The following is a 27,316-nucleotide window of genomic DNA, read 5'->3' as shown; positions in this document are numbered from 1 at the left end:
AAAGGGGAGGAGGTTCATGTAAGCAAGGAGGGAAATGTCATATTAAAACAGCTTTTTAAAAACAAACAAATACCATATTTTGTTGGTTTACAACAGCCTTTTAAATGACTTTACCACTGCATTTAACTTTTTCTTTTAAGGGTAACCAGAAGTTTATTAGATATTTAAGAAAGTTTTTCTATCTCTGGAAATGGTATATTCTGATTTGTAGATTTTTTTAAAAAGTATTGAGGTAAGACTGATATACAAAAGACTGTACATGTTCAGTTCAATTCAATGAATTTGGAGGGAAGTATACAACTTTAAAACCATTACCACAATCTGTTCTATAAACAAATCCATCAACCCACATGTTTTCTTCCACTTTATTTATTTATTTATTTATTTATTTATTTATTTATTTATTTGTGGTCTGGGGATGGAACCCAGGGGCATTCTCCCTCCGAGCTACAAACCCAGCCCTATTTTTTATTTTTTAATAAAAAATTTTTTTTGAAATATTCTTTTGAAACAGGGTCTCAATGGTTGCAAAGGGCCTTGCTAAATAGCTGAGGCTGTCCCCGAACCACAATCCTCCTGTCTCAGCCTCCCAAATGCTGGGATTACAAGCGTGAGCCACCACGCCCGGCTCCTTCCACCTTCTTATTATTTTTGTGATAAGAACACTTAGTACAAGTAGCTCACTGTAAAAACAAAAAAACAAAAAAAACAGTACTCAGAGAAAAATTTAGTAATAATTAGAAAAAAGACTTAAATTTGATAAAAACTGAAATTCCTAACCAGATAGTTATATACAAAGTTAAAAAAATATATAGATATTTCAGCCTACATCTTAAACATTCTGATTTAGTAGCTCTGACGGAGGAGCAAAGTATGTTATTTTTGTTAAAAGGCTTGATAGGTGAGCCTGCTACCTATGTACAACAGCAATAAACAAATAAAAGCTATTGATGTGTAGTATACTATACACTGTATCTGTAAAAGAATTCTATTAAATTTTATTTTCATTATAAACATTGTCTTCAGAAAATTCCACATTTTACAAAAATCCAGCTACTCCAAACAGTTCCCAGTTCCCTAGGGAATTTAGCACGACGCCTGAGCTCTGCACGCTTACCTGAGAGCCAGCCACGCCAGGGGACTGCACACAGTACTGCGGGGCTTGCAGCTTCGCATACATGGAGTACATGGGGTCTTCATTCATTACCTTTGTATACAGCGAGAGCGCCTCCATCACCTTCACATTCAGTTCCGAGAGCTCTGAATGTTTTCTGAAACATCACATAATAATTGGAAACACAGTTGGTTGTTTCAATGATACAGCATTCTAAATAGTAATATGTCAAGATAGCAAAAATAGCAGTAAAGAGTCAAAGCTTCTCCTGTGACAAGAATGTCCTGAATTCAGTCCAGAGCCACCGAAGCCGTGTCAGGTGTAGGCGCTGTGCTGCGGCACACCAGCTACCGCACCCGCCTTCATCTGAAACTCCGAGGTCTCCCCGGTTATTAGGACACGGGTCACCTGTGTGCTCTGGTAATGTTGATTCAGCAAAGACGACTATATTAGCAAAACGTGTGTGTGCGCGCGCACGCGTGTGCGTGTGTATGTTACTGGGGATGGAACCCAGGGGCATTCTACCTCCAAGCTTTACCTGTAGCCCTATTTTTTCTTTATGTTTTGAAACAGGTTCTCACTAAATTGCTGAGGACCTCACTAAGTAGCTGAGGCCAGCCTCAAACCTGCGATCCTCCTGCCCCAGCCTCCCAAATGCTGGGATTACAAGTGTGTGTCACCATGCCAGGCTGAAATCTTATTTTTATAAAGACTAATACAGTAAAAGTCAATTAAATACTCACTTTTTAAAAAGGGCAAAGGAATCTAATTTTCCACAAATAGTTGTAAACAAGGGAATAGGAAGTCGTCTCTTTGGAGTATCTTTTTTAAAAAAAGGCAGACATAGTTTATAGAGAGAATTTCAGGGAAGAAACAGCACAGTAAAGGTAACTCCACCATCTCTTACCTATCAATATCTTCCAGCTTTTCATCAATGAGAGGTCCCATCTGGTGACACATTGCTAAGATGACATCATTTGAAGGAATAAGAAAAAGAAAGAAAGAAAAGAGCCATCGAGAGATGTTAATATAATTTAAGGAATAAGGGTTTAATTTAGAGTAACAAACATCACATTAACTTTAGTCAACAAAATCCAAAGTAAAAGCACAATTCAAACTAAAATACTTATCTCAAAATTAAGTTTGCCATTTCACTTGATTCTAAAATGTTGAATGAAATATTAACATATTTAACTTGGATAAAAAGGTACACAAATTTAAACTTCACCCAAGGTTTAAACTGCGTATAAAGTGAGACTGGCCGGGCATGGTGGTGCACACTTGTAATTCCAGTACTTGGGAGACTGAGACAGGAGCACCTCGGGTTCAAAGCCAGCCTTGACAACTTTTTAAGAAAACTAGTGAGATGGTTCCCAAATAAGAAATAAAATCAGGCTGGGGGTACAGCTTGGAGGTAGAATGCCTCTGGGTTCAATCCTCAGTACCAAAAAAAAGGGGAGAGAGAGAGTCCAAACCCAGGCACAGCGGTACATGGTAATTTAATGAGACCCTGTCTCAAAATTAAAAATAAGTTGGGCATGATGGTGCACACATGTAATCCCAGTACTTGAGAGTCTGAGGCATGAAGACCACAGGTTCAAAGCCAGCCTCAGCAACTCAGTGAGACCCTATTTCCAAATAAAAAATTATAATATAGGGCTGAGGATTATAGCCCAAAGGTAAAAGGCCCCTGGGTTTCACCCCTAATACCAATTAAAAAAGACAGACAGACAAGCAGATGGATGGAGGAGTAAGAATCAAAAAGCCATTCTCAACAGAACACAATCTCCAGCCTCTCGTTCTTTATTTTCAAAATGAATAGTAAACAAGGCTTACCTTCTAGATGAAGCAGCTCAGGCAAATCTGGCTGACTATTACTGGGGTCTGTACTTTGCAACATCTGTAGCAACTGGTCCATTTTATCCTACAGGAATTAAATAGTTAATATAAAAAGCAACCAATCTTTATGAAACACTGTTCTCATTTTAACTAGATAACGGATATAAAATACAATGCGAAGTACCAGGACTCCAATTTTGCCTTTTTATTTTTAACACGCCATGTGTTCTCTTTAGTACCATGTAAACCAGACCCTTGGAAGGTATTCCTATATTTAACGGAGGTTCAAATAACTTGGAAGGATTACAGCCACATTTACTCAGAACACTTGAGCTCGGCACACGGCAGGCTCACCAGCCCCTGGAGGCAGCCCCCATGACTAGCTACTCGCTGCTGCTCCTCGGCCGCAGGACAGCAGCTGCGTGAGCCCAGCAGAGGTCAGCTCTAGTACAGCTGTTCTCAGAAGCAGGGCCCTCAGGACTTTCTGTCTCCTTTCCCTCCTCCTGTTTTTTTTTTTTTTTTTTTTTTTTTTTTTTTTGGTGGTACTGGGGTTCCTGGAAACCCTTCTACCTCCGGGCTACGCTATGCTCCCAGACCTATTTTTATACTTTTTTATTTTTGGAAAAAGGGTCTCTGAAGCCAGCGCTGCTGACTTCGAACCTGCGCAATCCCAAGGGCGGGGATTAAAAGCGTGCGCCAGCATGCCGGCCTCCTCCTCCTGTGTTCTGCTTGTTTGTTGTGCGGTGCTGGGGACGGAACCCAGGGTCTCTGCATGCTAGGCAGGGGCTCGACCACTGTGCTCCATCCTCAGCCCGTATTCTTCATTTTCTAACCAATGTTCTCGTTTATCATTCACGGGAGGAAAGTGTGGCTCCTCTGTTCTATGTGGGAAAGGATGGAAGCATCTCAAACTGAGGACCCACAGCTATTTCAGTCTCTTCTGATCACAGAGAACACCCAGGATGGGATGCAGCTCAGTGGCAGAGCGCTTGCTGTGTAGGTGCCGCACTCGGGGTTCCGTTTCCAGTTCCAAAATGACCCCTGAAAAAAACCTCGACACCTTATACAGAAGTACCTAAGTATTTTAAATCAAACTAGATCTAACCCACCAAAGCCTACTACGAAAATAATTACAAGGCTTTATCCATGCATAGTTCTTATGTGGTCATATTACCGACACATAAGTACACAGAGCAAATACTTAAAAGACTACTAATTCTAAGCAAAGTAGTTATTTGAAAAAACTGCTCCGTGAAGAAAAAGCTGGAGAGATGAATTAATCATTAGGGTGAAAATAATGCAGGAATATAAAAAAATTTTAAATCAAAATGAATTATGCACTTTGAAATGGATAATATTTTTCAATGTAAAAATTCACAATTTTCATTTTAAGAAGTCTACAAAACAGAGGGCACATATCAGAAAAGTTTTCCTACAGTCAAAAAAAAAAAAAAAAGACTGGGAATGAGAATCAACTAACATGAGAATCATTTTTGCTTTTTTTTATAGACTATTATAAACTATTTAAAATTGTTTAATGTCAAAAAAATGGTTTTCTCTAGAGACCAGTATTTTCCTCGGTAATGTAATCTTGCCAAACATAACTTCCCTAACCCAGTTGGATTCCTTGGCTCTTGGCACAGTCTTCTACACTGTTTCTCTAAAGGAAAACTTTTCAAATTTTCTGCATTTTCTTTAGGCATCATCTAAAAGAATGCTAAAAACCTACAGATCTCTTTACAGATTTTAAAGATGACATCTCGTTTTTCATAAGTTTAAAATACTACAAAGGATATAACTGCCAGGACATTTATAGCCAAAGAAATTAAAATATCACAACCATCTGTACCCATCACTGTCATTAAAACACACACACAGTCCAGGGCCGTGATGTGACTCTGACCACAGAGTACTTGTCCAGGAAGCCTGGGCTAGAGTCCCAGCACCACAAAAACAAAGCAAAGCCAGGATGTCCGGATGTCCAAGTGGTGTATTTTCTCCTTAAACTCCTATTTCCACTCAGTTTCCCCACTAATCTTTACCCTGTCATACATTTGAAAGTCGTCAACTGATATCAAATTTCACTATAAAAATATGTAAGTTGATAATACTTTAAGTGTTACATTTGTCTACATAGTTAATGATTATATTAGCACATAATGGGTCAAGACATTTCAGATTTTCAAAAATAAGCCAAGTTCAGCATCATTTCTGCTCCGACTTTTTGTTTCTATAGATAAAAAGTGATTTTTTTTTTTTTTGGGGGGGGCAGTACTGGGAATAGAATCCAGAGGCATTCTACCTCAAAGCTACACCTCCAGCCCTATTTTTTATTCTTTTTTAGAAACAGGGTCTCACTGAGTTGCAAAGGGCCTCACTAAGTAGCTGAGGCTGTCCTCAAACTGTGATCCTCTTGTGTTAGCCTCCCAAATGCTGGGATTACAAGCATGAGCCACCATGCCTGCTAATTCTTTTGATATCTTCATTAATAAATTTTTATTCTTTTTATAAATGTTATAAATAAATAAATTCTTTTAATACCTTCTGAATTTTATGCTAGGAATCACAGTAAACCATCATTAAAAGCTGTTTTTCATTATGACCCTTATGCTCCTCCTATTTTTTGGTAGCAAAATACATGAAATTGTCTGACCTGTTTTTCTAGTCATTATTTCTTTTTGTGTGTGTGTGGGGGGGGGTACTGAAGATGGAACCTATTCTACCTCTAAGCTACACTCCCAGCCCTGTTTCTTTATTCTTTGTTTTGAAACAGGGTCTCATTGAATTTCAAAGGGTTTTAAGTAGCTGAGGTTGTCCTTGAACCGCGATCCTCCTGTCTCAGCCTCCGAAATACTGAGATTACAAGTATGCACCACCACGTCCGGCTTAGTTATTACTTCTTAACACCAAGACCAATATTTGAAATTGTCCCTACAAATTTTTATTCAGTGGGGCAATGCACACAGTCAGGTTCATTAGGAGCAAGGGGTAAAGCTTTCTTCTGTGTGGAACTGTAAAAGTTCCAGGGGAATTGTAAAAGGAGAAGACAGAAAGAAAATGACCCATGATGGCAGGGTGTCTTCCCAGACAGAGGGCTTTTGGAAAGAGAACTTATGGGAAAAAAGGACTGAAAAGATTCTCCTAAAACCTTCTGCCAAGGGCCAGCACGCTGTTTCAATAAAAGCCAAAGAGCAAATATTTTAGGTGTTGCAAGTCATGTGATCTCTCCTGCTGTTACTGGATTCGCCATTACAGAGGAAAAGCATCTACTCTATGTAAACAGATGCTGTTGCATTCCAAATTTGGGCAGTAGGTGATAACATCCTGTATGGTTTTGCTAGCTGCATAATGTAATAATGTACTCTCATGTTAATTCCATAGTTATATTGATACTGTTATTAAAAAAGTAATGATATTGATGAGTTTAGAAAGAACAAGATAACACAATCATTAAACACAGTTACAGATGTGACAATGGCAAACTGAGACATCTGACATGAGGTCGGCATTAGCTCGACACTCAAGTGTGTTCAGTCCATGACTTACTCCAATGAAATGGCTAATGCATTGGTAATTTAATGAAAATTTCATTTTTAGAAATAGTCATTTCTTTTATTCACTCAAAACTCTCAGGAACGGGAGCTCTTAATATGCTTGCTGAGTATAAGAGAAAGTGGGGGCTCTCACATAATATCAAGAGGAATGTAAAATTCCATTGCTGAACAACTGGGCAGTATCTATTAACACGAAAACACACAAAGCAGACAACTCCGCGTTCCATAGCTGGATGTCTATTCTAAAGAAACACAAAGATAGATTTTGAAAATTGTCACAATAACACTGTTTGTACTAACAGCAAAGACAGGAAACAACGTAAATATCTACCAATAAAATAATTAAATAAGTCATGACATTCCATTTTATGAAATATAAGACAACAATTTAAAAAACAAAGAGAACTTGATACAGTAAAAACAGATCAGGAGAGGTAGTTTCAAGAATATTTAGATTTCAGAAGCAATATAGATTTCAGAAAGCAACCTATATTGTTTGAGTTTTTAAAACAAGAAAATATAATATTACTAAAGTAATCAAATTATTTTAAAAGAAAAAAAAAACAGTTCAACTTCAATCTGAAGTACCAACCACTACTGCAAGAAAACCACTTACTTCATCAATAAAGGCTGGTTCCGGCTCCGGCTCGATTGTTTCTATCTGGACTTCATCACTAAATTGTACTGTCTTCTTCTCTACTTTAACTGCAAAATATATAAAAAATTATCTTCTCATAATAAATTTAAAATTACATTCAAAATTTTAAGTTCTAAGCCAAGTGTGGCAGCACATGCTTGTAATCCCAGTACTTGGAAGGCTGAGACAGAAGGATTACAGGTTCATGGCCAGCCTCAGCTGCTTAGTGAGGCCTTCTGCAATTTAGTGAGACCCTGTTTCAAGATTAAAAAAAAAAAAAAAAAAATTGGGCTAGGAGTATAAATTGGAGGTAAAATGCCCTTGGGTTCAATCCCTGGTAACACACACACACACACACACACACACACACACACACACACACACACACACACACACAATTACTAAGATAGAATTGGATGTTTTTATTCCCATCGAGCTGACAGACTTGATTTAAGGAACTGAACTGTAGATTTAGGCAAAGGAGAGAACATTATAATATTCTGTCAATATCTTAATTTTTCCTTGTCAAGATTTTATGAGTCACTAAAAATAAGTCATTTCTGAAACAAAAATCAATCAGCTACTATGTAAAAGTTCAGTAAAGTTAGAAAAATTAACTTTTACAATGGCATAAGCAAATTCTGCAACGTAAAATAAACTGTTTTTAAATTACCAGTCTTTTCAAAGAAAAGAAAAATCTCATTTGATAGAAAGCCATACCTTTTCAACATAACGAGTTAAAAGTCAGGTCCATGTTCCCCTGGCATGCTACTGAGGTCTTCTACCAAGATCTACACCCATGCAAGTGAGGAACTGTGCTAGTGGCCTTGGCAGAGATCTGACCTTCCCAACACATGTGTTTTCTGGTTATATTAGACTATGAAGTGAAAAAGCTGTCATTAACGGATCAGGAAACCACTGGTCAGAAGCACATCTTTTTTCCTCTTGCTCACAAAGCAGACTTTAAAAATTATTATAACTAGTAAACATAAGGTTGTCATGGATATGGTAAGCTCCAAATACTACTGAGACCCTGCTCTAAAGGAATTTACTTCCTTTCTGTATTTTTCATCCTTGAGTCAAAGAATAAGAATTCATAGCATATTAAGAATCAAGATGGAAAAGAATATGACAGAGCAGTGGAATTAATGAAGGAAAATAATACTCGTCAAACTATTAAATGTGCTGGATGGGTATTATATTTCTCCCAATAAAACTCCAAAACAATTGTAAGAGATATGCCCATTTCATAAATAAGGTGATTTAGGAAGATTAAAAACTTTTTTTTTTTATTTTGCAGGTCTAGGGATGGAACCCAGGGCATTTGACCTCTGAACTACACCCCCGCCCTCTTTTTTATTCTTTGAGACAGGGTCTCACTGAGTTGCAGAGGGTCTCACTAAGTAGCTGAGGCTGTCCATGAACTGCGATCCTCCTGTCTCAGCCTCCCGAATGCGGGGATTACAAGTGTGTGCCACCACGCCTGGCTTAAAAACTCTTGCAAAAAGAAAACTAGTGAATAGTAGAGTCTAGATTAGAATGCCAGTCTATTTTGTGTTACTGTCTCATACCGCCATAATCTGGCCTGTGATTAACTCCGAGAACAAGTGGTCTTATCACTTATATATTTTGTGTTGTGTGCCTCTATATTCAATAGAAATGTATTCAACATAATAAATACACTCATCACATTTAACACATCAAGCAAAATCCTACCGTATCAAAAAACACAAACAAAAGCAAAACAAACACTTGCCACGGATTCATTTACCCATGAGGAAAAAGAGATCCCTGCTGTAGACATATCTGCTTTTTGTCCTGACCTATTAACAAGGAGAATGCTGGACAGCACTGACTCGGCTATTTCCCATAAGAGAACAAACGGCAGACTTCATGTAGCCAGCACGGCACAGCCTACAGTCTGCTTTCTCAGAGGAACTAATACTACATGCATGTGTGGCGTGTAAGAAAGTTCTCACAATATTTCACTATATTTCCAAAACAAAAACAAGTAGGGTAGATGTTTCTTTTAATAAGTTAGGCAAAGCTGACTTATATTTCTTTTAAAAGAATGATGTTACAGGAATCATGCTAGCAATGTAGGCTTTGATCCTACTGTTTCTCTTCTAGATTGTCCAAAATAAAGTATAGAAAGAAGAACTATAGAGCTGGGCATGGTGCACATGCTTGTAATCCTAGTACTTGGAAGACTGAGACAGGAGGATTACAGGTTCAAAACCAGTCTCGTCCATTTGTGAGGCCTGCAACTTAGTGAGACCCTGTTTCAAAATAAAGAATAAAATAGGGCTAGGAATATAGCTCAGAAGTAGAATGTTCCTGGGTTCAATCCCCAGTACCACACAAAAAAAAAAAAAAAAAAAAAGAAGAGGAACAGTAACAACAACTAGACAACTCACATTAAAGCTACACTGTCCTAAGAAGAAAAAGGTAAAATGGTCACATGATCTATGTGAGATCTTGGATCTCACCTTGAACTGAAGTCCAAGGCAATTCAAGGTAATCTAGAGCATGTACACGTACACACACACACACACACACACACACACACACACACACACACACAGCTAAAAGGCCCAAATACAAACATGCACACACAAACTGCAAAGCCGCCTAGATTATTAACATGTCAGAACTCTACTCAATGCTATTTAAATAAGGTCCTACATGTTTTTCTGAGTTCTAACAAAATAAAAGACTTGATTAAAAGATGGGTATTAGGAACTTGTCTCTACAAAAGTGATACAAGACACCCTCGCAGTAACTGTGAGAGGGCAATGCTTACAGAATTACTTTACAAATACGCATTGTGGGTAAGACTCAGTACTAGGTGCTTGGGGGAGGAGATGGCCAAGACAAAGATTCTTTCTTAAAATTCTTGTGAACTAAAAAAGAACTAGGCATCCTGTGTTTCCATCTGACTTTACAGAAAGAATGACAGGAGATATTCTGCCAGACAACCATGGCTTACCAACTTATATATTAAAACACTTTAAAAAAAACTTTTCAATCACTAATAGAAACGTTTTCTAGGCTTCAATATATTTTTGTTTTCTTAAATGGAGGGAGATTATGATTCAAACTTTTCTTGATGATTCAAACTGATCATTATAAAGATTCACTGAAGTATGGCGTTATGTAGAAATACAGTAAACTATCGCCCAATACTTTGACAAAATACTGGCAGTAATATTTCTTGCTACTATTGTGGCTTCCACTAATGTACTTTTCTACCATGGCTCTACCTTCTGGTTAATTTTTCACTGTAAGCAAAAATTTGGAAATTAAATTAAAAATTCTTTATATAACTAGTTAAATATCAGTTAGTATGGCTCTTTCTGTGTATCTGACATGGAGCTTAGGGTCACTATACTGCTTAGAGGCCACAGCCTCCCATCTGGTTAGACACAAGAAAACTACCCCAAACTTGAAGAGAAACAACCTATGAGGTTACACTGTATTTGTCACCTGAAAAGAAAAATGCAAAATGTATTAATTCTGTAACATTTCTTTCTTTTTTTTCTTTTTGTGGTACTGGGGATGGAACCCAGGGGCATTCTACCTCTAAGCTACACCCCAGCCCTATTTTTATTCTTTATTTAGAATAAAGAATTAAAGAAAACTAGGTCTCACTGAATTGCAAAGGGCCTCACTATGTAGCTGAGGCTGTCCTTGAACCTCAGTCCTCCTGTCTAAGCTGAGGCTGTCCTTGAACCTCAGTCCTCCTGTCTAAGCCCCCCAAACGACAGGATTACAAGCGTGCGCTTCAACACCTGGCTCTCCATAACACTTCTAACAGATTTGCTATTTACAATAGCATCTGTATATACAGACGGTTATATTTATATGTGATTTTTTTTAAAAGTCCATCTATAGTCTGTCCTAATGTTAATCTTGGTAGACACAGGATTTCAATCCTTAGGTTGTTTCTGGTAAATAATGTACCTAGAAATTATTACCAGAAATGCATTTTTTAAATACCTTGAAGGCACTTACATTTGAGAGTCACTGCTCCAATAACTTGAATTTCCTCAATTTCCATTACGAAGACAGGATTATCTATCATCCATAAGGCTGTCTGAAAAATACTTACTCATTTCTGGTTCCGCAGTGAGATCTGCAGTCACAAAGTTAGAGGGGAAGAGCCCGATGCCTTGATGGGTTTCACCTTTCCACCAGTTGGGGTCACTGTGACGAACAAGGAAAGAATGCTTTACTTTAATAAAGATTTTTACTTCTATGAACCTTTTATAGTATTTAGCTTATTTCCAAATTAAAATTAAGTGTACAACAATGCAATAAAGGAGCCAATGAATATATCTTTATTACAAAGAAACGAGGCCTCGGAGAAAAAATTAAACACCCATTTCTTACCTTTTTTGAAGGATAGTGAATAATTTGGGAATCTAATAAAAACCTACACGCTCTCTCCCCAGAGACCACTGTGCTAAAAAAATCAACTCCAGGTGGTCCCTGAGTCCCGTGTAAGAACCTTCTGAAATAAAACTGAGTGGGCTCTCAACTTAAATCTTCCTTCCGAGGTCACTCCTCTTCCCAGGACACATTAGCAAGTTTTTCTCCTAACAGACACATACGAAAGATGACGCCTCTCAGAGCACAGAGCTTTCAAAGAAGCACGTTCCCTGGTGCACACTCACATTCACCACGGCGTCCCCACGGCCTAACAAACAGAAAGCTGGCAGCACCCAGTAAACACTTTTTCAAAGGATAGATGACTAGGGTTTGTGCAATTTCCAGCTGTCTCAAACTCTACGTCACTTTTCCTACTCAAGAAAACATACTAAAATATAAGTAAGATACATTTACTTTTCTTTCCATAGCTTTTCTTATTTATTTTCTGGCTGATTTCTCCAAGACCAGATTCAGTTGAGGCCAGCCTGCGCTAACTTGCAAGGCTCCGTGGACCTTCTCACCGTTAGTGATACAAAACACTTCCCTCCGGGTTCTGCCCTGACAAGGAGCTAAAGTATCAGCTTTGCTGCCTTACTGGATTCATTAGGCTTTGGCGTCTTTTGCCTGCCTGTAGCTATCTCAGGAGCTGGGGAGATGGGAAGGGGGATAAAGCCAGTGGGGGATGGCTGGCTGTTGGGAGAAAAGCAGAGATTTAAGTAATTTGAATGTTTGTTCCATAAAATTCCCATGATGAAATCCTAACCCCCTCCAGGCATGGTGGTGGCACATGCCTATCATCCCAATACTTAGAAGGCTGAGACAGGAGAATTCCAAGTTCAAGACTTGCCTCCGCAACTTAATGAGGCCCTTAGCAACTTAGTGAAATCATGTTTCCAACATAAAAATGATGATGATGATGATGATGAGGAGGAGGAGGAGGAGGAGGAGGAGGAGGAGGCGGCGGCGGCGGCAGCAGCAGCTTGGAATGTAGCTCAGATAGAAGACTGAGTTCAATTGCCAGTGTGACAAAAAAAGAAATCCCCCAGCCCCCCTTACAGAGATGGTATTAGAAGGTAGGGGAATCTTTGGAAGATAATCAGGTCATGAGGGCAGAACTTTCCTTTTTCTATTTATTTATTTATTTATTTTTTGCAGTACTGGAGATGGAACCCACCCAGAGGCATTTTACCTTTGAGCTACACTGTGCCCAGCCCTATTTTTTATTCCTTATTTTGAAACAGGATCTCACTGAGTTGCAATGGGCCCCACTAAGTAAATGAGGCTGTCTGTGAACTGCAATCCTCAGCCTCCCAAATGCTGGGATGACAAGTGTGCGCCACCACACCCAGCAGGCAAACCTTCTTGAATGGGATTAGTGACTTTAAAAGATACTAGAGAGACCACTGATTCCTCTGCCATGTAAGAACACAGTGCATAGTTTGCTGTCTATGAACCAAAAGGAAGGTCCTCACTGCATGCCAAATCTTACAGTGCCTTCCTGGATCATTTACTTTATAGCCTCTAGAAACCTTGAGAAATAAATTCATATTTTTGATAAGTCAACGAGTCTATGGCAGCTTGTTATAGTGGCATGAAAGAGACGGAGACATGAGTGATGCTACAGAACTGACCTTAAATCAACGTTTGTTCTCGTGTGTGTGGTAGGGGTGGGACCTGGAGCTTTCCACCTCTGGGCTACACTCGCAGACCTACTTTATACTTTATTTGGAAACAGGGTCTCACTAAGTTGCTGAGAGCCTCACTAAGTAGCTGAGGCTGGTTTTGAACCAGTACAATCCTCCTGTCTCAGCCTCCATGTACTGGATTACAAGCGTGCGCTACCACGCCCGGCTAAATCAATGGATTTAATATAACTTTTTCATTATTAGTACTAATCATCAGAAACAATTCACTTTCAAGTAGAACATCATATGGCTGCAGCTGAAAACACAGACTGCTATATTACTTCCTCTATGAGAAAGTAAATATACAATTCCACGTACAATTATTTTGTTCCACATGCATATACTGTTCTGTGTAAATACAATCTAGAGATTGAATTTCTTACAAATTGAGTGTTTTTTCTAAAATTAAAAAAATGATTTAACAATTAATATTATTAGATGGAACTGAAAATAAGTAAATAAAACTAGGCTTCCAAGACAAATAAAAAACTAAATATTATAAATAAGAAAAAATTAAGCCACAAAATAATAACCTATATAGTATAACACAAGTGAGTCAAATATTACCCACAGAAAATGGTCAATAATTTTATTACATTTGGTAACCGTGTCCACAAAAACAATGTGAAACACGGAAAGATCATGTCACATATTTTCATACGAGTGTTCAATTTATTGCTAGCCATTACCTGTCGTCAAGAACTGTGATAATTTCTCCAGCTTTAAAAGTAAGTTCATTATCTTCAGCCGCTTCAAAGTCATAGATAGCGCGAACTTTTCGGCCTTCGTGTTGGTGGTTAGTTAAAAGACTGGATGTACTTGGATATAAACTGGAAAGGGGAGTTGACTGTTGCCTTTGCTCCTTGAGGGACAATTCAATGGCTGCAAAATATAAGTTTTAAAAGATTAAGAATATAGCCAAGAACCAAATAAAGTACAAAAAGATTCCGCAACGTAAGATGTTTTATTCTTTCAACAATCTAGCCAGAAATCAGGACATGCCCTGATGTATTAACAATCTAGCCGGAAATGAGGACATGCCCCGATGTATTAACAATCTAGCCGGAAATGAGGACATGCCCTGATGTATTAACAATCTAGCTGGAATCAGGACATGCCCTGATGTATTACAGTGAATAAAAGTCCTTCGTTAATTGTACCCATTCACTGACCATTGCAAGTTTAAAAAAAAAATTAACGCCGGGCGTGGTGGGCGCGCTTTGTAATCCCGGCGCTTGGGAGGTGGAGACAGGAGGATCGCGTAGGTTTGAAGCCAGCAGTGCTGGCTTAGGAGATTCTGTTTCCAAATAAAAAAGTATAAAATAGGTCTGGGAGTGTAGCCAAGAGATAGAAGGGTTTCTGGTACCCTAGTACCACCAAAAAACTAAAATAATAATAATAATAATAATAATAATAATAAATTAATTAACAAAAAATTCATGACTTATTTTTACCAAATAGATACAACTTAAATCCTTGTGGATAATAAAAAGAAATAACTTCTAAATCCTCGTGGATAATAAAAAGATTTAACTTCTTATATAATTTATTTAAAATGTAGCAGCAAGCTGAGCCTGGAGGCACACGCTTGTAATCCCAGCATTTGGGAGGCTGAGACAGGAGGATTATGGTTCAAGGACAGCCTCAGCTACTTAGTGAAGCCCTTTCCAACTCAGTGAGACCCTGTTTCAAAATAAAGAATAAAAAAATAAGGCTGGGGGTGTAGCTCAGAGGTAGAAGCTCAGAGGGTTCCATCCCCAGTACCGTCAAAAATAAAATAAAATAAAATAAAATAAAATAAAATAAAATAAAATAAAATAAAATAAAATAAAATGTAGCAGCCGATCAGGGTGTGATGGCACACACCTGTAATCTCAGTACTTCAGAGGCAGAGATAGGAAGACCACAGGTTCCAGACCCGCCTCAGCAACTTAGCAAGATTCTTAGCAACCTAGGGAGGGAGGCTGTTTCAAAATAAAAAGTAAAAAGGGCCAAGGATATTGCTTGAAGGTATAATGTCCCTGTGTTCAATCCTCAGTATATATATTTTAAAAAAAAGAGTAGCAGGGGACGTATTTTCGTCCATCTTTTTAATGTAGTCTTATAGAAGTTCACTGCTGATCACCAGTGATGAGGCCAGCCTCACCAAAACCACTGGTGTTCATCAGTAAATCAAAAATGCTTGGCACTTCTTTTTTTTATTTTACATTGTTCCATTTCACATCAGGAATTCATTTTTGTTATTCTATACTTAACCCCACACATTAAAAAGTAAATTTTCTTTCACAATAGAAAATACATATATACATACTATTCTCACAATCAAAGTCTTAAAAATATACCTTTGGCTAAGTCTTCTTCTTCTTTTTTGTTGGCCGCAGTCCCGGGATCCTTGGCTACTAGAGCTGGGCTTGCTTTTGCTTGTTCTGCAGCCTAAAGCAGAAAAGAGAGAAACACAGTATTTGAGAGTTGTTCTTAAATTCTCAGCCTAATCAAGTAACTTACGAGACCCCTCTCATCAATCCACTACACATGTCTGGAAGAGCTTCTGCAAGGAAGGGAGAGGGAGTAGTCAGAATAGGAGGAGACGGCCTGAGAGCAACTGGACACTTGAAACATAGGGTTGGGTGTCGCTTGGAGGTAGAATGTCCCTGGATTCCATCCCCAGTATTGCAAATATATAAATAAATAAATAAATAAATAAATAAACAAACAAACAAACAAATAAATACAAATCATTTAATAGCTGGGTTAGTAACGCACACCTTAATACCAGTACTTGGGAAGCTGAGAAAGGACAATCAAAAGTCCGAGGACAGATCAGCAATGTAGACTCTCAGCAACCTGGTGAGACCCTATTTCAAAATGAAAAAATAAAAAAGGTCTAGGGGTGTAGCTTGGAGGTAGAATGCCCATGGATTTAACCCCTAGCAACACACACACACACACACACACACACACACACACACACACACACGCACACACACCCCACACACACAGAAAAAATAGCCAACAGCAATAAAATAATTTAAAGAGCCATGATGTTATCTTTAGGAACTCAGATTTATAAATAATATTACTATTCATTAAATCCTATTTCATAAATCTTAAAATAGAGGTAGCCTATTTTTATGGTATACTGCTGTGCAAACGCTATATATTTTGTAGATAAAGCAATATACAAGTAAGCAAATAATTATAAAACATGGTCCGCATTTTCAAACTGACAAGCTTCTAAGCCTCATGCTTCCACGGCCCCCGAGTTTCTACAGTCGTTCAACACAAACCAGAACTGTTCTACAGTTGGCAGACATTAGCTGCAGCTCCGGGCGCGTGCATACGAAGCTTCTAGACTTCCAACAGTACTGCTCCCACTCTAAATGTCCCCTCCGCGGCTTCTGTCCTGCGCACCGTGTCCCCACCGAGTGTCGACTCACCATCAGTGTACAGCAAAAATATTACTTTCTTAATGAGATACTCCTAACCCCCTTAACTAACAGTCTCTCCTGTGTTCCTCTGGTAACACTTTTAAACAAGGGGCTATATGTAATAAGGGTGGTTAAGAATGCAAGTTGTAAGCCGGGCTCATGCTTATAATGCCAGCATTCGGGAGACTGAAACAGGAGGATCACAGTTCTCGGCCAGCCTCGGCTACTTGGTGAAGCCCTTTGCAACTCAGTGACACCCTGTTTCAAAATAAATAAAAAACAGAGTTGGGGTGTAGCTAAGAGGTAGAATGCCCCTGGGCATTCTAGTACATCCTCAGTACCACAAAAAAAAAAAAGAAAGAAAAAAAGAAGAATGCAAGGTATGAAGTCAGGTTAACATGGGTCCAAATCTCCCGTCTCCTACTTTTTCTAGCTGTCTGACATTTGGTACGTGATCTCTCTGTGCCCCAAGTTTCTCATCAATAAGACGAGGCTGATGCGAGACACTGCGCAGCCCATTCAGATGATCAGATCAACGTATGCGCCTCCCAGAACCAGACCAGATGAGGCGCCTTCAGGATCTAAAGCAAAAATATAAGGAGGGATTTACAACATACAACACGCACAGCACCAAGAACGCCAAGTGAGGGTTAAAACACACAGCTGTAGGGCTCCATTATCTCAACAACAAATAATACAATATTAGCTTGAAGTAGCTGTGAAAAATCACAAACGTATAGTTATCCCAGGGCAATTAATACGCAAAATGGAATTCTAACAAATATTCAAATAATCCTATGTAGAGCACTTAGAACAATGGCTGACTGTGGAACAGGCAATAAATCCCAGCTTCTAGTAATGACCTGGTTACGTATGTATCCCAACCAGCCTGTATGCTCCTTGAGGGACTGGCTAAATATTGTAAGCAATCAATAAATGTTTGTTAAGTTTAAAGAAAGGCAAAATAGTCAACATCATAGTAAAATATAGTTCTATTTTCTACATTTATTGTATTTCTTATTATGCAATGCATAGGCAATTATTTCTAGAAAAGCCGATAAGAAGTTTTTTGTTTACTTGAATATAACTTTAAGCATTCAATTCTGACCTATCTCCAGTTCTAATATTTATTTATTTATTATTTATTTAGAGTTTGTGTGTGTTGTTCTAAGGATTGAACCCAGGGGCATTCTACCTCTGAGCTATACTCCCAGCCCTATTTTTATTCTTTATTTTGAAACAAGATCTCATTAAGTTGCCGAGGGCCTAAGTAGTTGAGTAATAAGTAGCTGAGGCTGCCGATAAACCTGTGATCCTCCTGTTCCAGCCTCCCAAGTACTGTGAAGCGTGTGCCATCACGCCCGGCTAGATGTTTTAATAATTAAACACTACTGAAAATTTGAAAATATACTGTGACAGCCTTTATCATTTGTATTAATATTTTTCACAGTGTGCTGAATTTCACCATAGACATATTAGTCACTTGTAATCTTAGAAGGTATGTCTATCAGAAGAAAGCATAGAAACAAGTTATATTAAGCCAAACGTTCCTGTATTGCACCTCTCAGTTCCTCTCTATCATCACGAGGACCCTAATGACAATGATACTTGTCTCACCAACTCAAGTACGGTGGTAGTGCTAGCCTTGCTTCATTATATCAAAAGTTAGCGCTGCCAGGCGTGGTGGCGCACGACTGTAATCCCAGGATTCGAGAGGCTGAGACTGGAGGATCATGGTTTGCAGACAGCCTCAGCTACTTAGTGAGCCCTCCACAATTTACTGAGACCCTGTTTCAAATTAAAGAATAAAAAATAGGGCAGGGGGTGTAGCTCAGAGGTGGAATGCCCCTGGGTTCTATCCTCAGATCTGCACAAAATAAATAAATCCCAACATTCAGGAGGCGGTGATAGGAGGATCTCAGTTCAAGGCCAGCCTCAGCTACTTAGTGAGGCTTTTTGCAACTCAATGAGACCCTGTTTCAAAATAAAGAATAAGAAAATAGGGCTTGGGGTGTAGCTTGGAAGTAGCAGGAGAATGCCCCTAAGTGCCATCCCCAGTATTGCAAAAAAAAAAAAAAAAAAAAAAGTTAGTGCTAACAGAATACATGAGCATTAATTAGGTGCCTAAAATGTAATTTTTTCTTTCTTTCTTTCTTTTTTTTTTTTTTTTGGTGGTACTGGGGTTCCTGGAAGCCCTCCTACCTCTGGGCTACACTCCCAGACCTATTTTTTTATACTTTTTTATTTGGAAACAGGGTCTCTTAAGCCAGCGCAGCTGGCTTTGAACCTGCGCAATCCTCCTGTCTCCGCTTCCCAATCCCAGGGATTACAAGCGTGCGCCACCACGCCCGGCCTGAAATGTAATTTTCTTAACATTTTTACATTATTTTCTTTGTACTGAATGGGGAACTATGCTTAGAAAAATCTTTATGTTTTCAGGAACTTTTGTTAAATATGCCCGGACAAAAATCTAGTCTGCTGAAAATGTAGCAACGACCTTAACTAAGTGACTTTAAAAACTAGAATGACTTCGCCGGGAGTGGTGGTGCACGCTTGTAATCCCCGCGCTTGGGAGGCAGAGACAGGAGGATCGCGCAGGTTTGAAGCCAGCCGCGCGCACTGGCTTATGAGACCCTGTTTCCAAATAAAAATGTAAAAATAGGTCTGGGAGTGTAGCCCGGAGGTAGAAGGGCTTCCAGGAACCCCAGTACCACCAAAAAAATAAAAAAAAAAAAAACTAGAATGACTTCTGCAGCTGAACCTAATTACTTTTTTCATTGCACTTGATATTGTTTACACATATGGATTCTAATAAAACGTTTTACAGATCAACTAAAAACAAAAATCTTTCCTCATATTTCATTTATATCTAGTTTATATATTTTTGTGGCCAATTAATTTATAACAAAATTAGCCTTTGCATATTTTATAATATCTAGATAAAAGTCTTTACGTATTGGTCTTCTATATCATAAGTATTCTGAATAAGAGAATAACCCATTTCCCCACCAATCAAGAAACAGATGCCCTTGCCAGCATTTACTGTACTTCTTGTCCTCTGAAGCCTGGTCTGGACAGGCACAGTCCACTAAACTCTGTACCAAATGGAAGGAGCCTGGTCTGACGGGCAGCAGACCTGTGCTCTAGTTCCAGTTTGACTTCTAGCTGTAGCCCAGTACAAGGGCCTCCATAACCACTCTGAGGCTAGTGTGGTGGTGCAGGTTTGTAAGCCTAATACTTGGAAGGGTCATGGGTTCAAGGACAGCCTCAGCAACATAGAAAGATTCTCAACAGCAGCCTAGCAAGTCCGTTTCAACACACACACACACACACACACACACACACACACACAAGAAAAGAAAAGCCTGGGGTGGATTGTATTCTAGAGGTACAATTTCCCTGGGTCCAATCCCAGTACCACATATCCCCGCCCTCCCCCCACACACAAAACTTTCTGAGTATCAGCTTCCTAATCTGTAAAGCAGGGGAGGGGGAGGAGGTTGGATGAGAGACCCCCAGGGTTGTTTGCACAAGGTTTAAGATTCTCAACTATCAAGCGAGGACACATGAGCATTACTTCTTCTTCTATGAGCAAGCCCCTTTGGGGTGAAATGCGGTCTTCATGAGGCTGCAAGCTGCTTTCTGGAGTGGGGCCCCTCGGAGCCGCTTTGCATGGAAGCACCTGGGGTCTTGCTCTGGAGGTAACGCTCCACCAGTGGGCTGCCACCCGAGAAGCTGCCTTTCTAACAAGCTGAGGCTCCTCAGTCACACAGCAACAAATTCTAAAAGCGCAGAAAGTGCGACTCCACTAAGCATCTCCGCTCTTCTGCTCTCTGAGAAGTAAACATATTTCTGTTGTTGAGAACTCTGTAATATCTTGGATTATGAAGCATAAAATTAGTCCTTAGTTATATAGATTCCTGAAATTATTCTTAGTAAAGCCAGTTATCAATTGTGAATGACTATTTCTCAAAGACATAGATATCATTGTAAAACTAACTACAAACCCAAATTTTTCAGTTGAGAAGAATAATAATACCCTTTGCTTGTTTCCTCTTCCAAATATATTTCTGGATCTTCCTATCTTGAGAACACGCAGATGAAAAGAAAATGCCGTTTTTCAAGCTATTATTCTTTATAGATAAAACTATAGTGCTTAAAGCATTTGACAAGATTGTGTAATCTTATTGTTATCTGCAGTAAAACTACATAAAAATTCTAAGCCAGGCGTGGTGGTGCACGCTTGTCATCCCAGCATTTGGGAGGCTGTGAGACAGGAGGATCGCGGTTCATGGACAGCATCAGCTACTTAGTGAGGTCCTCTGCAACTTAGTAAGACCCTGTTTCAAAATAAAAAATAAAAAATAGGTAAAGGGGTATAGCTCGGAGGTCGAATGCCCCTGGGTTCCATCCCCAGACCTGCAAAAGAAATATAGAGAGAGAGTAGAAAATCGGGCAGTGAGTGTAGCTCAGATGTAGAATGTCCCTGGGTTCCATCCTCAACTCAGGAAAAAAACAAAGAACTACATAAAAATTTTAAAAATTATGAACTGTTAGGCCAATTAATTTCTAAAGGGGAGAGAGAAGGGACATGAAGACTGGTGTGCCTAATATGCACTACACGCCTCATATGCACTACAACAGTTTTCTGCCACCTCTGAATGAAGACTATTATTAACAAACATTCCTTCGAAGTATTAAAAGCTACCCAGAAATAAAGAAAAAAGGAAAACTCAAATAAGCATACCCACTTTAGAGAAGCAAACTGTCGCACACACCACTTGACACAATACCTGGGAGCCGATAGCAGGGAATGTAACTCCTTGCTCTTTGAGGTTTTTAATCATGGCCGATATCAGACTGAGCTGTGGATCATTCTTAAATTCATCTGTCCATTCAACCATAAGAGCTTTTAATTTTTCACATACTTTAGGATGACCCTAAGAAAGAAAAAAGTAATGAAAACTGTGAATTTCCTAGCTGACTAAAGAAAGATAACTTAAGTACAAACTATGTAAGAATGCCGGTGCCAAGCTCAGCTCTCGTATGGAGAAGGAGGAGTGGGGAGGGGAGGAGGGGAGGGGAGCCCGCCAGGTGCTGTGTGCATGGACGTCTCCATCACATGAGCCACGTTATAATGTGAGATGACAATGCACCAAGACAAGTATTTAAAGAAATTAGAAGGTATCGTAGACTTCTTTTGATTCATGAATTACCCTTTGGCTATATGCTATACATGTGAAAATAAAAAAACAGTTGGCTACTAGAAACAATGTTATTTTCACACTATGAAAAAATAACAGCAGATGCCATTTTATATATCTCACTTCAAAACTGAAACCTATTTTAAATATGTAGTAACTTTGCAGATCAGAAAGAACTCTTCAGAGCATTTTGCAACTAAGCATGCTTTGTACATCAGAAAGACAAAGAAAAGTCGTTTATTCTGTTTTGTTTTGTGCAGACCAATTTAAAAATTGCAAGAAGAGAATAAATGGCATAGCTCATTTTTAATTTGTGACTTTTAATGTTCATTATGACATAATTGCACAGGAAAAATACAGAATTTTAAATTTTTATCATATTTGCACTACTTTTTCCTATTAAAAGCTAGAACTACTCATTTAAAAATAAATCAGGGCCGGGCGTGGTGCCGCACGCTTGTAATCCCCGCGCTTGGGAAGCGGAGACAGGAGGATCGCACAGGTTCGAAGCCAGCCGTGCTGGCTTAAGAGACCCTGTTTCCAAATTAAAAAAATAAAAGAGTAAAAAATAGGTCTGGGAGTGTAGCCCAGAGGTAGAAGGGTTTCCAGGAACCCCAGTACCACAAATGAATAAATAAATAAATAAATAAATAAATAAATAAATAAATCAGGTATTTCTCCCCTCTCCCTCTTTTTTGTGGTACTGGGGATTAAGCCCTGGGACAGTCTGCCTCTAAGCTACACCTCAAATCTGATTTTATTTTTTATTTTAAAAACAGGGTCTTATTAAGTTGTCAAAGCTGGTTTCAAACCAGAGATCTTCTGTCTCAGTCTCCCAAATACTGGGATTATAGGCATGAGCCATCATGCCAGGCTGGCATTTCCTCTTTTAATATTCAAAAATAGTTTATTTATTTATTTATTTATTTATTTTTTGTGGGTCTGGGGATGGAACCCAGGGGCATTCGACCTCCGAGCCACACCCCCTGCCCTATTTTTTATTCTTTATCTTGAAACCGGGTCTCACTGAGTTGCAGAGGGCCTCACTAAGTAGCTGAGGCTGTCCACGAACCGCAATCCTCCAGGTCTCAGCCTCCCGAATGCTGGGATTACAAGCGTGCGCCACCACGCCCGGCTCAAAAATAGTTTATTGACATATAATAACAAAACATTTTAAACCCAGAATTGATTATATTTAGAATGTACATATTTTTTATTAAAAACTCACATATTACAATTTTGAAAATTTTGAAAATTGTTTTTTATTTCACATGTAGGCAGCTCTAGGTGCCCCAGGGCCCCCGCTTTCCTCCCTGTCCTAGTGGAGAAGCACAGAGTACCACAATCATTCCGTGGCCCTGCCAGCCACACGCCTTCATCTACAGACTTTGAGCCTAAGTTAAAGGGCCATGAACATCCTCAGGCATTGATAAGCTTGTTCAAGCTGTCATCCGAAAAAGTAAAAAATCAAATATGTTTATAAACACATAGACATCTGCCATGACTCTAAGCCCAATTCCTTAACCCTCACACAGACTCTGCAACTTGGTCATCACTATAGACAGATGTGGGCGGGCAGAGCGCGTCTTCTCTCCCTGCAAGGACGCGCAGCCCTCTTTAGGAAGGGCTGCGAGCAAATGCTCTGGCTGCCCCTCGGCCTCTGCTGCTGCTTCTTGGGCTCCTAACCAGCCACCTTGTGATGCTCTGGGGCAGGAATTGCCCGCCACCATGTGTGGAGCAACTCCAGCCACAGGTTTGACTGGACACAGAGCAGTAAAGAGTAAAACCTGGTAATACAGTGAACATCCCATGCTGGGGTGGCCTTATTGACATAAGATAAAAACAAAACAGCGTCTTACATTTTGATAGTATTTTTAAGGGTCCTACATTAGAAAAATACCTCAGTAGCTATAAAAATTGTGCTAAAAGTGGCCTGGCATTATTTAATTAGATAAATACATACTTTCTTATCAGACAAAAAGAATGATGGAAAAATACGTAGTTTAATGTGGCTTTCAAAATTATGAGGATTTTTTTGGTCTCTGCTTATTCATATAATGGACAGACATACCCTAGAAATGATATACAGTTAAAAAAAAAAGTATTTTAAGAAGCACACAACAGTTCCTTGTAATTTAAAATGTAAAGAACTAAACAATAAAATACATGAAGAAAGAAAACTACCTAAATTCATTTCTGGAAATAACATTCCTTACCTTATTTAACACGTTGCTTACTTCACTAGCAAAATCTCTTGAACATACTTCTAAATGAAAAATTTTGCCACAGTTTGATACACATGCTCCTAGAAGCTAAAAGCATAAAATCAGAAGTTAAAAGAGCTCAATTTTGGCAGATAATTTTGTGGTAGAGTTTAAAATGAAACGACTTACAGTCAAAGCTTGCATAGCAACATGGGGATCTTTATGGTTCACCCTCCTCATAATAGACCGAAGACAATCTTTAGGTCTAAAAAACAAGAAGTGTAATAATTAATAGTACATCTTGCCGGGTGTGGTAGTGCATGCTTATAATCCCAGTATTTGGGAGGCTGAGACAGCAGGATCGCACAGGTTCGAAGCCACCTCAGCTACTTAGTGAGGCTCTCAGCCACTTAGACCCTGTTTCCAAATAAAATAAAAATAGGTCTGGGAGTGTAGCCCAGAGGCAGAAAGCCTTTGGGTTTCATCCCCAGTACACACACACACACACACACACACACACACACACACACACACAAAAAAAAAAAAAGTACACCTTTCTCCCCCTCCATAATTGTTAGACTATACAAGAGGAAGTATATGGTAAAATGAAGGTAGTTTAATTTTTATTAATGACATATTTGAAAAACTACTAACTAGCTCCTTTAAAATATTTCAAATAAAATTAATATGCTCTTATTTAACAATCATAGATTGGACATTTGATGCTAATGCTGGGTGAAAAAAATGAAAATAAAATGGTAGGCCAAATGTCCACTTCTGGGCTGACAGAATAAATGCAACCATATTTATACTCTTGTTGTGAATGATTAGAAAACTAGAGAATTATGTTTAAAATATATATCAAAGTCAGGTGTGGTGGCACACACTTGTCATCCCGGTACCTGGGATGCTGAGATTGGAGGATCACAAGGCCCTCTGCAATCCTGGTGGGACTCTATTTCAAAATAGCAAAACTGGGCTATAATGCTATTCAGTAAATGGTTCTGGTATATTTGGGTAGCCAAATGGAAAAAAAAATATAGACCCATAAACTTATAATGCCTAACAGAATAAATTACAAATAGGTCAAAGACTTCAGTGTAAAAAATGAAACCAAATGGCAACTCTGGAGACAGTTTCAGGGTTTCTTATGAAACTAAAAAACAGTCTTATTAGACCCAGCAAACATATTTCTAGGTATTTACCTAGTTGAACTGAAAACCTATGTCACCACAAAAACATGCATGTAAATGTTATAAAAATATGAAAGCAACCAATATTCTAATATATATGCACATATATATATATATATATACAGTAGAATTCTATTCAGCAGGAAAAGTAAGCAATTAAGCCATAAGAAGGCACAGAAGAACACTAAATGTGGACTGCTGTGTGAAAGAAGCCGGTATGAAGAGGCATGTCATACGATCCCAACATGATACACCCAAGTCTCCTCCCGGAGGCAAGTCAATTCTGCTCCAGCTTCTCGCATCCCAAGCTCTTGGCTCTTAGAGAAGCCATGCCTTCTCTGCCTCCGAACACTCACGGACACAACCATGTCTTGCTGGAGCGCACTGCTTTCAGCTTTTTGCCTCTAAACTTTACAGTCATACCACAAATGTCACCTGTGCACACCTACCTGAAAACCTAAGTAGGTCTGCTCCTTGTTCTCCGTGACAGGACTCTCCTCACCACTGTCTTGGTCGCCTATCTGTTTATTCCTATTTTCTACCAATACACTGCTAGGACTGTTGATGGCAAATGCTATGAATGCTTTTCACTTCTGTATACCCAGAACGTGATACCCAATCAATACTAAGTGTCGAATTAAAAAAGAAAACAAAACAAAAACCGGCTGGAGGACAAAGAATGAAATCAACTAAAGGAATTCTATGTTAAGAAAGAGAATGAAAGATGCAAATCAAGAGCATCAAAAATGTTCTGTAATTTTACTCTTGTTGGGACCTTCTAATTTAAACTATATGAATCAGATTCCTCACCTGTAGACTGGAAAACAGAAGAGTACCAAAGGTGGCTACGGTGATTAAGAAAAGGGCACGAGGCACTTTAACAACGCCTGGCACTTAATAAGTGATCAATAGCGCCAGGCATTAATCTTAGAAGAGCGTCTAAAACTTCCAAAGTTTAAGACCTGCAAATCAAGGATGGGATTATAGTAAAAAATAAAAAATAAAAACCCTCCTACAACCAAAAGAGCTCTGATTCTCTACCTGATGTGGCCCAGGCATTTTATCAACTTCCGGTTCAAAGTCAGAAATAGTCAGAGTCCAGTCCTGAACAAGATAATACAGAACCAAAGGAAAAAATTTGTAACAAGTCTCTTCCCAAAGACTTACACTTACATGTTTACATAATATCCATCATGAATATAATTTTATCCTTCTAATTTTATCAACAGACCAAAAATTTACTGCTAAACATGTCCATTAGCCACGTAGAGAAAAAAATGTTTCATCTTCAGTCAATTATATTTTGCATATATTAGCAAATAGAGTTAACATACAATAATAGCACAAGCCGGGTGTGGTGGCACATGCCTGTAATCCCAATACTATGGAGGCTGAGACAGGACCATTGCAAGTTTGAGACGAGCCTCAGCAACTTAGCAAGACTCAGCCTGCTTCAGAGCAAAAAACTGAAAGGCTTAGAGTAGAATGACTCTGCATTCAATCCCCAGTACCTAAAGAATATCTACAGAGATGAATGATGAGGATAGCACAAATTAGGGGCAATTTTACAACTTTAATTTCAACTTATTATTGTTATAATCAATACCTACCACCATATATATATATATATATATATATATATATATATATATATATATATATATTTACATTCAAAAGATAAGCCAGTCAAAAGTAACAGAGAAGTTATTTAATATATAAACACCTGTTAAAGAAAACTGCTACTGTCATTCTGAAAGTTCTCTTGGCTCTAAACAAATCCGAGCCTACGCTGGGCCCATCACAGGGGCTGACTGGCATTCTTCCCTGTGCCCTCACCCACTGGAACTGCACGCTAGGAATCATGTGAATACCTGCAGAGATCTGAAAATTGTTCAAAATGGTTTTATTCTTTCTTTTAATTGCGGTATTGGGGATGGGACCTAGGGGCTTTCTACCTCTGGGCTACATTCCCAGACTTTCTTTTTTTTTGCAGGTCTGGGGATGGAACCCAGGGGCATTTGACCTCC

At 38.9% G+C, this 27,316-nt stretch overlaps 1 protein-coding gene across 3 annotated transcripts in view; it reads right to left on the bottom strand.

Annotated features, from left to right (window-relative positions):
- The window catches only part of STAM (signal transducing adaptor molecule), a gene marked incomplete at both ends in the record, with an annotated part of 53,894 nt that overhangs the window by 9,195 nt on the left and 17,383 nt on the right, over positions 1–27,316 (bottom strand). Inside the window, 10 exons of one of the 3 annotated variants that reach the window (XM_080717250.1) lie at positions 1,118–1,271; positions 2,022–2,076; positions 2,951–3,038; positions 7,124–7,212; positions 11,256–11,350; positions 13,950–14,142; positions 15,603–15,693; positions 21,479–21,628; positions 24,109–24,204; positions 24,286–24,361. In XM_080717250.1, the coding sequence (XP_080573376.1) occupies positions 1,118–1,271; positions 2,022–2,076; positions 2,951–3,038; positions 7,124–7,212; positions 11,256–11,350; positions 13,950–14,142; positions 15,603–15,693; positions 21,479–21,628; positions 24,109–24,204; positions 24,286–24,361 (1,087 nt within the window). The remainder of the gene's footprint in view (positions 1–1,117; positions 1,272–2,021; positions 2,077–2,950; positions 3,039–7,123; positions 7,213–11,255; positions 11,351–13,949; positions 14,143–15,602; positions 15,694–21,478; positions 21,629–24,108; positions 24,205–24,285; positions 24,362–27,316) is intronic. The other 2 variants (XM_080717251.1, XM_080717252.1) reach the window with 2 other exon arrangements.

This window comes from Muscardinus avellanarius, assembly GCF_963383645.1.
Source record: "Muscardinus avellanarius genome assembly, chromosome: 20".
NCBI classification, from domain to species: domain Eukaryota; kingdom Metazoa; phylum Chordata; class Mammalia; order Rodentia; family Gliridae; genus Muscardinus; species Muscardinus avellanarius.
The sequence above is the reverse complement of the archived record's forward strand: the minus strand, read 5'-3'. Positions and strand labels throughout refer to the sequence as shown.